General features: G+C 44.6%; 1 protein-coding gene across 1 annotated transcript in view; it reads left to right on the forward strand.

Annotated features, from left to right (window-relative positions):
• Positions 1-8,454, forward strand: part of LOC307245337 (PH and SEC7 domain-containing protein 1-like) — a gene marked incomplete at its 3' end in the record, with an annotated part of 35,465 nt that extends 27,011 nt beyond the window's left edge. Inside the window, exons 11-16 of the mRNA XM_080020867.1 lie at positions 4,543-4,736; positions 5,455-5,525; positions 6,047-6,204; positions 7,358-7,502; positions 7,843-7,986; positions 8,188-8,454. Coding sequence (XP_079876993.1) covers positions 4,543-4,736; positions 5,455-5,525; positions 6,047-6,204; positions 7,358-7,502; positions 7,843-7,986; positions 8,188-8,454 — 979 coding nt within the window. The remainder of the gene's footprint in view (positions 1-4,542; positions 4,737-5,454; positions 5,526-6,046; positions 6,205-7,357; positions 7,503-7,842; positions 7,987-8,187) is intronic.
• Between the last annotated feature and the right edge of the window lie 4,492 nt (positions 8,455-12,946).

The raw sequence follows: 12,946 nt of genomic DNA on the forward strand, positions 1-12,946 counted from the left end.
CTACTACCCTCCCAAAAATAGCAGCAGCGCTCCCGGAGCAGAGCTAAAAAAAAACAAGAAAACGGATAGCTGGTCAGAGGAGCAGATCGAGAAGGCAGATCCAGAGCGGGAAGAGGGGGAGGGGGATACAAAGAGTCACCTTGCTGTCAAACGCCTCCCTCAAAAAAAAACATCGAACAAAACACAAATGTCATTCTTTTGCCGTTTGCGTAGTTAGTCACCCATATTTGAGAGTAACCCTGCTGTTTGTTTTCTGAGTAAGAAACATAGATATGTAACGCCAACAAGTTGATGTATATAGTTGGATATATGTAATAGGTAATAATTCCCAGTGTAACCTTATATGTTGTCCCAGTTCAATGATGTCTAATAATTGAACTGTTCTGAGTTCATTGCATGTGGTTTTATGAGGTATGATGTGAGGTTTGTGAATATATGAGGTAATATATGGGGTATAATATGAGGTATAATATAAGGTATAATATGAGGTATGTGAATATATGAGGTAATATATGAGGCATAATATGAGGTATGTGGACATGTGACGTAATAGATGAGGTATAATATGAGGTATGTGAATATATGAGGTAGTATATGATGTTTAATATGAGGTATGTGAGTACAGTGTCAATCACATTTCTGATGGAAGTACTGCCAAGCTTGAGTTCTAAAAAATATGTTCCTCACTATTCTAAACATTGGCCACTGGCATAGTTCAGCTATACTGTATTGATGTAACCAGTTGTCATTTTTAGATCAATATATGCCTCAACCTTGAATACATGAATACATTTATTACACTACAAGGCTTGCATATATTGCATGTATGTGGGTGTGTATTTATATATATATATATATATATATATTTGTTTATATATATATTTATTTTAATATATACAGTACATGTGGTCATTTGTTGCTGCGTACGTACTGTATATCCGCCAGAAAAAAAAACAAAAAAACACATGCATACTGTACGTATGTGGCTGTTTGTGCGCATGTCTGAAAAAGAGAGGGAGAGAGTGAGCTCTGCATGTTATTTCACACCCCCACAGAGAGAGACACACACGGCCACTCTCAAGTGCAGTTGGCTGCACCCACATGATCTGTAATCACAAATTCCCGAACACACACACACACACACACACACACACACACACACACACACACACACACACACACACACACACACACACACACACACACACACACACACACACACACACACACTCTCCCACTCTCTCTTTCTCTCTCTCTGGCTCTCTCTCTCTCTCTCTCTCTCTCTCTCTCTCTCTCTCTCTCTCACTCACACACACACACACACACACACGTGTGCATAGACAATATGTACGTGCATACACACTTGTTTCCTGGATCAGGAGCGGGGGTGGAGAGGCGCTCTCGGGCCTCGGAGAGCCGAGGGTGCGCCTCGTGCGGCGCTCCCTTTAACAAGAGAGAGATCCAACAAGTTTGGCGTGCACAGGAAGACACACATTTACCAGTGCCACAAACAAAGGGCGGTTTGGGGGAAAAAACAAACACAGAACGATTAGAAGAGGGGAGGAAGGAATTGCGGGAGGTAGTGCAGAGAAGGATGAAGAGGTATAGAGCCCATGACGAGAGCGAGGGAGAGGAAGGGAGGAAGAATGAGGCCCATCTGCTCTATTATTCCTTTTATTGTGATAATTTCTCTCTCTTTCCCCTTCAATGCTGCTAATGATCCCTGTCTGCCACCGTCACCTCTCACCTAGCAGAGCAGGACGCCCTCCAACATTTATGGGTTTTGTAATGATACAGTATATCACATCTTTGGCTACTTGTCAGACTTGTTTGATTGGAGGGTCTGTGACCAAGTGATATATAAAATAAAAATGACCTCTTGAAGGATATTTCATGTAAATTGTGCTTTTTTTAAAGTGCTTTTCACCCATGGAATTGGATTGGAGAATAGGTGAACGGTCGGGTGGATGGAGACATGGCTGGAGAGACAGATGTCCTCTTTCACATGACTACATTTTTTTTTGTGCCATCGTCGCACGGCGCCAGAGACACAGGTGAGAGGGGATCTCTCTGCGTTAGCTCCTGGTGTGGTAACATCAACATCAGCACAGGGTCCTCGGTCTGCACCTCCCTCCAACACACCCCTCCCTCCCAGCCCGGTCTCACGCTCTTTCGCGCACAGTCACAAAAATGAATCCATTGAATCGTGTCCTGGAGCACGATTGTCCGACTTTTTCTCGTGCTACAAATAACAAAATTTAAACCAATTTGTTCATACACTAAAAACTAAAACTGATCTGACGAAAGTATGCCACCACGGGGAGGTTTTTCTCTGTTTGAATGGTATTCGATTCAAGGATGGACGAGGATAGCGATATAGGGTCACACCCTCAGTATGAATTTAATTCACAGATACAATTGAACTGGATGTAAATGTCAGTGTTGGCGCGCCTGATGCAATGTACCCGTCAGCCAGTGCATTAAACATTTCCATGGTAACAGCGAGCTTGGAACGAAATTTAAACCCATGCATTTTAAATTTGAACACATCCGTACCACCCCGCTTCCCCCCCTAACTCCCCGCGGTGGCGTACTTTCGTCAGGTTAGTTTTAGTTTTAGTGTACGTATCTGCGTCCCATCCTCCCGTTCCACCCATCATCAGTTCTGTTTTTAACCGAACTAGACTCTTCCTCTCTCCATCGCCTCATTCGTCGCGTAAGACGGATCAGCTTTGTCTTTCTTCTGCCTTTGTTTTCTCTCCCTCACCCCCCCCCCCCCCACTGCATCCTTCTCTTTCTTTCTAACTCTCTCTCTCTCTCTCTCTCTCTCTCTCTCTCTCTCTCTCTCTCTCTCTCTCCCTCTCTCTCGCGGGCTCCTCTATCCACCCCCCACCCCCACCACCACCACGCTGGCTCCTTTTCTACTTTGTCTCTGTGTAGAGTGGAATTCAGGCAGGCCGACAGTTACCAGGCAACAGGCTGGGACTCATGTGCACATGCTCACTGGCTCTGCCTTCTCCATCCCTCTCTCTCTCTCTCGCTCTCTCTCTTTCTCTCTCTCTCCCTCTTTCTCTCTCTCTCTTCCTGTCTCTCTCTCTCCCTCACTCTCTCTCCCTGGCTGCTACATAGGGTTTACTGCTGTTATGTACTGTTGGTTACTCATAGCATGGTCATGGACATCAGTTTTTCTATTTTCAGAAGTTGCCATTTTACCTGGCAGAGAAAATGTGCATGGCACGAGACAGCCGGCGTCGTGAAATCTGCCCTGTAAATATAGTTTTCAAGCATTATAGGGGTTGTAATGAGAGCTGCCGTCTGTTGGAAATAGCGGGCGCTGACTGTTGCATTTAGAGCTGCATTGTGCAGAGTTGGGTCTCTACCTTGGTCTGACAGTTGTTGGAAAGGCAACTCACTTTCCATAATAGGCAGTGTTTTAAGAAATCTCACATCAGAAATAAAGTTGATTTTTGCTTGTATTCCCGATCCCACTTTAAATCTGAATTCAAATCTAATATGACATATAGGTATGCTCTTCATGTGGAATATTTCGATGCAACCTTTTTATGTTGCTTGTTTTTGTGTCAAGAGAGGTACACAGGCACAAAAGCAGGCACAAGCAAAAAAGTACATGCATGGACACAAATAGACTCACACATAAAGTGGAAGGGAAGAAAATGCTGAGGTTTGAGAGGGAGCCGGTACTCAGTAGCTCATTAAAAGCTCCATTATTGCTCCTGGAGTTCTGTGTCTAATGAGGGGATTCATGCACTGCAGAAAACCCCCTTACAACCCTGATCAAGAAATGAAGTAGGATGCCACTGTATTACGAGACATGTTGTCATACGCCCGTGCTTCATCTTGGAGCGTGCCCTCGGTTTATCAAGCCTTTTTGTGAGTGAAGCAACTTTTCTCACTTTTAAAGTGCTTCCCATGAGCAACGAGAGAGAGAGAGCGAGTCTAAGAGATAGTGACATGTCTGCAAAATATTTCTAAAGCGGCCCGGTCCCTGGTGGCGAGGCTGCCCGCGTTCTTTCGCCTCAAAGCCGCGCCAGGATCGATGGTGTCGCTCTCCAGCTGCGCTATGTTTTGATCAAGGAGAGTGGACGTTTCCTTGGGAGCCACAGGAGGAACGCTCAAAGCAGTGGGGTGAGCGGGAGGGGGAAGGAGACAGAAAAACTCTCAATTAAAGCTTTGAAGACGTGGCTTGATTCACTCAAGTTTCTCCCTTGGTAGAGCTACAAAAGAGAGCTTTGCTTTGCTTTACCTGTGCCAGGACATCGACAGCAGAGAGCAGCAAAACTTTGGGGGGGGGGTAGGGAATATACTTGGGTTTGGTATGAAGTCTCTGTGACTATTGCCCTGATCTCCTGTGCTGGTGTAATGGGTGCAGTGTGAGAGTCAAGAGGAACAGGTTTGGACGGATGACGACATGTGTATCTGTGTCGCTGATAAAGGAAGGCACGTTTTGATCACCATGGAATCTGTTTTTTTCATCTCTCTCTCTCTCTCTCTCTCTCTCCCTCTCTCTCTTTGTCTCCATAGCGACGAGGAAGAGCTGCGGAAATCATTCTCCGAGCTCGGGGACAGCCTCTGCGACTCCAACGCCTCCACGTCGGTGAAGCGGGTGGGCAGCAGTGGGAAGCCCCTGTCGGAAGTGGCCCAGCCCTCTGGAACACTGCTGTACAAAAACGGCTTCCTGGTGCGCAAGGTCCACGCCGATTCCGACGGCAAGAGAAGTACGTTTCATACCCACGCCTCCTAGTTTTGAGAAGGGGAGGGAGCTTCTCAATACATTAAAACAACATCATTAATACTACAAGGCCAAAATTGCAATCAAACATTATTCACTCCTGGCGTTAAAACACATCATTATTACTACCAGGCCAAAACTGGTCTCCTTTTGATATCAAACAATATTCCCCCTTGCATATATAATTCAAGGTATTACCCATGCTAAACACACCCAGTATAGAAGGAACACTCTCTACTGCAGTATGTGTAGTGTGAATGCCAATACCAGTTTCTACAGAAATGGTAGAGAAAATAATACACTATTCATCTCATGCACAAATCCTAAGGCTGATATATTGATAATTGATTAATATAAAAAGAAAAAAAGTTAAATATCAGAATTTCTATATTTCTAGTTCAAGATTCAAGATTCAAGATTCAAGATTTTTATTTGTGACATACATATACATACTTTCATACATATATGCAGTGAAATGTAATAATAGTTGTAATAATAGTTCCCTAAGTTCCCTATTATCCAATGTGGAATATTTGTACAAACTAATAATAACAAGAAAAATTGGAACAGTTCTCACTCTCTAATTGCTGTTGTCGTTATGATTTTGGGACCTGACTCAAAATTTGGGGTTTATGGCAAAAAGAAGGTTTGAGAACCCCCGACACAGACTATTGACAGTTGATTGTCTTGTCCTGCGTTTTCAGCACCGAGAGGGAAGAGAGGCTGGAAGACCTTCTATGCCATCCTGAAGGGTCTCATTCTCTATTTGCAAAAGGTACGCTTGTCACAATTTCACAAGTTTGTTGTTGCCTTGTTGAGTTCCTCTGGTCCCCCAAAAATCAGGCCCCTCGCAAGGAAATGACAGCTCAGGAATATTTAGGATGACGCACTCGCTTTACTCCCTCACTCCCATATTTACAATGCAAATCTATGACAAAAAGAATAATTCAATAATAATAATAATGGCCTTTATTTGTTACACCTTTCATCAAAAATGCAACTCATTTATATTATGAATTAATTAATAATTAAAAAACAATTATTATTATTATTATTATTATTATTATTATTAATAATAATAATAATAATAATAATAATAATAATAGAGAAAAATACGCACAAGTTAAGTCCATTTAATAATAATTTAATATTTGTGTCTATCCCTCTCCACCATAAACCTCTCCTTAAGACAGCTGTTGAAGGCTAGAATTGGTTATTTAACGTGCCCTTGAAAAAAGGGCCTCTGATATCAATGTGTTTGTGAATTTCCCACGTCTTTTTTTACATTCTCTTCAGGGAGAGTACAGGCCTGACAAACAGCTTTCCGACGAGGACCTGAAGAACGCCGTTTCCATCCACCACTCCCTCGCCATTAAAGCCTCAGACTACAGCAAGAGGCCCAATGTTTTCTACCTACGCACTGCTGACTGGAGGGTTTACCTGTTCCAGGCACCGTGAGTGCCCGTTTCCCAATTTGGCATTGAACAAAATAAATGACTGGCGGACAAAAAAAATGAAATTGACTTCCCTGTCCTAAGCCTTAAGAATATTCTGCTGACAAGTTGGCAAAAACTACAGAACACACACGTTCACAACAACACGGTCATTCACGGACACATGAACACACGAGCACAGCAACAGACGAGCAAACTGATGTGCACGTGGGTGCATGTGTCGGCCACATAGCAGCGGACCTTTTGAAATCCTTATCACATCTAAGGCTCAACGTTAAATCCTACAGCTCGGCTAAATTGCCCGAGGGGAATAGCACTCGTTTCATCTCGACTTTAAGAGGTCACCTTTGGAAAACTGTGCATCCGTCACTGACCAACCGCGCTCCATCCATCTACGCTCACCTCTGGGTTTTTCTCATCGGCCAATCATATCTGAGCTTATGTGCCCTTTTGTGCGTGCGTGCGTGTGTGCGTGCGTGTGTGCATGTGGCTATGCCTGTGTGCACTTGTGTGCATCCTGAGTCAGTGGCTGTATATAAATACCTATAAAATGGCATGCAGCGGTTGTGTTTAAGAGTGGGGCGGAGGTGTGTATGTTACCAGGAATTGGGAAGTGGCACATGTGACGGCCCCCAGGGGAACAGGCTCTGTGCTCCAGTTGCAGCTTGCATTTGTCCCAGATGCTCTCACCACAGTATTTTTTCTACACACACAGACACACACACACACACACACTCACACACACACACACACACACACGCAGATGCAGCGCACTCTGTCTCTACTTTTCTATCACTTTCCTCCTCCTTCATCTCTCTTAAGGGACTTGGAGCAAGGCTGTCTCACTCCATCTGATTACTCTCATGGGTCACTAATTGATCCTCTAACATATGACAGGCTCTTTTCTTGTGCACTAATTGGCTGTGAAATTGTTTCCTTTGTCTACAGCAACGCCGCATTCTCCCGTGATTATCTCTTTGATGTTGGCGGCTACCTACAGTATGGGCCTGTGTGCACATACCGTGAATATAATGTATGTGTTTGTGCCCAATTAGTTGCCTGTGACTTCAACCATATTGAGTTTGGTGTGTGCGTGTGCGTGTGGGTGTGCGTGTGTGTGCGTGCGTGTGTGCATGCAAATTGTCTCCCACAGGAACGCGGAGCAGATGCAGTCTTGGATCACGCGGATCAACACGGTGGTGGCCATGTTCTCGTCCCCTCCGTTCCCTGCGGCCATTGGCTCCCAGAAGAGGTTCAGTCGGCCACTGCTGCCAGGCACTATGTCGAAGCTGTCCGAGGTACGATGAGAAGCAATGAAAACCGTGAAACCATGAAAACCTTTTCTTATTCTCATTTATAGACTTAGTGTTACGAAGAGTGACACTTATCCGTCTACGGCCAGTACGATATAGTAAACCCCGGAAGCGAGAAATTGTGTGAGTTAATTCACAATGTAATATGACGACAATAACAACACATCATCTTACGCAGTTAACAACTAAAACAGAACACAGTCGCACCTCCAGTGGAAGTGAAGGTAAAGTAGTGGGGTCAGGGAGCACGCAGACGTTCCCTCCGTGGAGACGAGCCTGGAAGCTGAATATAAACACTGTCATCTTCCCGCTTCTGTGCTTTCAGGAGGAGCAGGTCAAATCCCACGAAGCCCGATTTCGCACCATCTCCACCGAACTGGCAGAATTGCGCTCTTACCCTCCCGACCGCAAAGTGAAAGCGCGCGAGCTGGATGAGTATCGCCAGCGAGAGGAGTATCTGGAGTTTGAGGTACGCCGGCTTTCGCATGCCTTGGGGGGGGGGCTTTTTGAAGGACCTGCAGGGAAAAGAAATAAATTGGGAAAGTCGGTCAAGCATCAAGTAATTATTGTAACTCCGCGGCCGCAGTCCTTTTCAATTACTAACTTTTTCCCTCATTTGATTTATCTCGCCCTCTTTCTTCAACCCAACTTTCTTCCCGCCCCTTTACAGAAAACACGATACGGGACCTACGCCATGCTGCTGCGGGCCAAGATCCGTTGTGGCGAAGAGGACCTGAGTGTGTTCGAGGCCCAGCTTCTGGAGGACAATGGGCTGCAGAGGGCTCACTCTAGCCCCACGTTGCAGGACAGCAGCCAGGCCAGCCAGGCCAGCAGCACCCGGGACGGGGGGAACAGCAGCAGGGCCAGCGCCGCCAGCAGCAGCAAGCCGCGGCAGGAGGGCCAGAGACACAGCTACCGGCAGGCTGTCAAGAAGTGAGGCGGGACGGGTGGGGGGCGCGCCGGGAGCGGCACTGCCTTGCTGTCTCCCTGCACAGGTTTTTAATTTGAAATCCAGGAGGGTTCGGAGATCTGCGTTGGAGGGGAGCAGGAGCGCGGGTCCGTCCTGGACACCCTTCCCCCTGGCAACGACGCCCTACCCGGAAAACCCCAATCTTCTCGTCAAATACGGAAGTTGCAGATCCTAGGTCTGGCATGGTGGCTGGCCAATACCAGCTGGTATGTTGGGGGCAGGAGGCGGGACGGTGGGTGGAGTGGGCACGGGCCTGAGAAGATGAGGTGTGTTTGGGGAGGCGCGCTGGGTGCAGCACTGCACTGAGGGAAGTACACGACGTAGGGACCTACATCCAGCATCCTGTCCTTCTTTCCTTTTCTTCTCTCTCTGTCCTTTTTTCTGACCTTTTACTCTGATTTGGGACCAAACGTATTTACATATTTGAACCATTGCATCAAATGACTGATTATTTGATTTCGGTTGAATTACCGCCACCCGCTCTTACTGAAGTGCTGTCACGGCCTCACAGACTCGTCATAGATCGTCGGGTCTTGTAGGATCGACGCAACGGAGTTTCGTTTTCTATCCCCACATCACCGAGGTGTGTTCACATTCCACACTGGAGCCCAACGCTGCAGCATTTTAAAGCTCCTGGACATGTTTTGGTTCAAGATGGGGAGCTGGGAATCTCTGCACAGTGTAAAACACATATCAGACTCGTGCCCACGGGGAGGGGGGGGGGGTTGTCAATGTGACAAATGTGTGGCCCCCAGCTCTGCTTGTGTGATCTCAGAGACGAGGTTTCGTTGGTTCCGATGAGAGTCTGTAGACGGACCAACAAATGCGACAAGACAAAAATGTAAAAGCTCACAACACGACGGGAATGCGACAACTCAAATCAATGCTTCATGCGTTTTACCAAGAGAGGCGTCAGCTTCTTAAAGGGGACCTATTATGCTCCTTTTTCGACAAGTTCATATAGGTCTCTGAGGTCCCCTAAACATGTTTTTGAATTATTTTTTTTTGCTGAAAATATCACTCAGATTTTGCATTCTAGTCACTGTCACATGCCTCCAAACCATCCTCTTCCAGGACACTTTTTTTCATTGGGTGGCGCCTCCCTCTTGAGGCCCCTAGTTCTGTGAGCCAATGGGGTTTGAGCATGAGTTCTGGGTTCTGCGAGACAATGGGATTTGAGCATGAGTTCCGGGTTCTGTTTTATGAAATCCGTAAACTTTCCCTTATTTCCCCTTATCTGTCCTCCAAAATCTGTGTCTGAACAAATTTTTAGGCGAGAAATAAGCAATCCAGTTGCTGAATCTTCACTCATTTTAGATCTGTGCCTAATTTAAAAGCTTGTTCCGACTTTCGTTGCCATGCTTCAAGCTTGCGGAGGACACGGCACGGGGATTTTTTTGTTTCGTTCAGTTAGTAAACATCGGAAAATGAAATAAAATTAAATCAATTAATCTTCAATAAAAACCCACAATTTTTATTGGTTTTGTTTCGTGAAATGTGCAGCGGATCGCACGCCGCAGCCTACAGTCAGCCTAGCACACCGTGCATTTCTTTTTTTTTAGAAAGAAAGAAACACAGCAGAATTCTTTTTTAAATACTTACATTTCTCTCGTCTGCAGTTTTGTCACAGTTGGTATTAATTCCTCTTTCTTTTAAAAGATTTGTGCTGGTCTGTAAGCCAACGGAGAGGTTCCTGGCAACGCTTGGAATTTCTTCAGCCGTGGATGGAGTTGCTCAGAAGGGATGCGGTTCTAATTCCACTGACGCACCGCGTGACGTAGGAAGGGATCACAAATCTGAATGGCTTGTTTTATCATATGTCATATGACCAAGGCAGAAAAACTGAAAAAAAACAACAACTAAAAACTGACTGGATTGTCTTATTTCACAGTTTGTCTGTTGGTAGAGTCGTCAGAGACCCAAATGTATGTGCTGAAGCACCGAAAAAGTGAGTTCTTCATAATATGTCCCCTCTAACGCCGCACAAGTTATACGGTTGCTTTTGCTTTTGTCCCACGGTGCACTTCTCTTTCCTTTTCTTTTCCCTCTTCTCCTTCTTCTTCTTCTTCTGGCCGACCGTTGTTTTCATTAGTGACCCGTGTGCTTGAATCTGACTCGGCGATGGAAAGCAGCAGTGTATTTGTTTGAGCTTGTATAGTCTCTTTCACTCATGCTGTTGATTAGCCATATCCCTCGTGTGTGCGTAACAGCATTTTATTTATTGGCCCAGTTTCAACACTCACCAGGCAGACCCTGAATGTTCTTGTTTTTCAATATTTCTATGGTCTTTCAGAATTTTTTTGTTGTTGTTGAATCCACTCTTGTGTAATGTACTGTATGTCAAATGTATGATGAATTATGTTATCAAAAATATAAAGGGATGTGTCCATTGCCATTGTAAAGATACGGGATATGTTGTATATAACTTACCACCTGCTGTATGCTTGTATTATACAATACCCGACAGTATATTTACAATATAATCCACGCGTTATTGTGAATATGCATTAGATTTATGCAGAGTTGACATTCCTTGTACTGAAAGTCTAAAAAGTAACACATGATAATCATGTAAAAGCTTACAGAGCCAGCAGCACAATGTGTTTAGTGAATGCCTATCTAAGTGTGGAGGAATCACTGGGGATTATACTGTATTTGCAAAAGGAGTCAGCAGATTTCTGGTACTGTGGAGGGAATCATAAAATGTGAGAAGTGATGTATGAACACATGGCATAAATAATCAGATTAGGCTTGTTGCATCAGTCAGAGATTTATATCAAAGGTGTGGAATGTGGGAGGAAGACAATTTGATTGTTGAATCAATCACTTTGAGCGACAAACAAACCACTGGTTTAAACAGTGAACTGCATGATTGTTGTTTATTATGTTTTTTTATTATTATTATCATTATTGGTCAAAAAGGTAACTATACAGTTCCAACATTTCATCTGTTCAGTAATATTTTATTATTCATGGAGAGACATTTTCTACTGTCATGAATACAACTTGAATAGTTGCAGTGCTTACATTGTACCAGCAGGGGGAGCTGTTAACACTCAAGTTACTTTCCCAGCCATAACACCTGCTATAGCACTGCACACACTGAGCACTACACACACAGCAGCACTCACTTAGAGATGGGTATTGCAGGGCTATGAAACAGGACTTGTCTGTGCAAACTGTGTTTGAGAATTTTAAGTGTACATGTATGCATATCTGTGCATGTGTGCCTGTAGGAGTGTTTGCGCGTGTGAAAGAGAGTGTGTATTTTTGTGTGCACACACCTAAGTGTGGGTGAATGTTGTCTCTCTTTCTGTAAGGTACATAGATGTCATTATGTGCATGCTGGCTGTTCATGAAGAGCCTTAACCTGGCTAGTATCACACGGTGTCGAAGTTACAACTGTTATCCAGCATTATGTTCCATTGTTGTAACCCCAGTATCCGCAGTTTGAATTTATAGTTTGTAGGACAGTAAATTGAATGTTCATTCTTATCTCTTGCATGGTGTTTGCCTATTAATCATTTTCTTGCCTCATTTCAGTTTATATACCTTTGCATCGACCCATTCCTTCCTATAATCTTTCCTTTTTCAGTCCTTTGCCCTCTCTGCACTTCATCACAATCACTTTTTGATTCATTGGCAATAGGCCCTTCTTTCCCAGCCTGACATCTTAGTGATGCTGATGAAACAGCCGGTATCCTAATATATATGAAAACTTGCCATCATTGGTTAAATGTTATTTATCTTGACATTGCAGTTATGTATTTGTCCATATTTATAATGCTGCTGCTTTACTGTTGCCAAACTCTCAGTTGATGGCCAGCTTCATGTCGACAACATGTAAGCCCTCTCAAGTGGAACGATGGTCTGTGCCCTTAAGGAGTAAACTTGGAGCGGGGAAATATTCGGTATCTTAACAAAGAGAGTTGGAAAAGTGATTAGTGATTCCATGCCTTCGATGCGTCACAGAGTAGAGAATCTGTCGTACCATCTGGGTTTATGTGTCATGTTATGAGTAAGAATTGGGCAGGTACGTATCCGGAGCCCCCATGTGGATTGGGGCCATTCAAGGTTGGAGCCCACACACAAACACTCTCCTCATCTTTAAACTGCCACTCGCTGCCACTCCAATCGATCTGACATTACAAAAGCAGCTGCAGGATCTCCGTGCCACTAGTTTGCATTGAAAACCTCCGGTTCCCTTGTTGAGGCCGCATCTGCGCGACTGAAATGAGATTTCCACAGAAATCATCACAACAATTAGAAAAGCAGCGACTGGCATGGGCGCGGCCGCGGCCTTTCCCGTAGAAACATTCCCCGGAGATGTCAGTCTTCAATCATATCATCTCTACGGTTCTGGTTCTGCCCCGATCATTACTGAATGTGATATTTATATATATAAAAGCATGAGATATTACGACGCGGTCTGCTTTTGTTTGTATGAAGTTCTCGGGTA

This window comes from Zeus faber (genome assembly GCF_960531495.2).
Source record: "Zeus faber genome assembly, chromosome: 20".
NCBI lineage: Eukaryota > Metazoa > Chordata > Actinopteri > Zeiformes > Zeidae > Zeus > Zeus faber.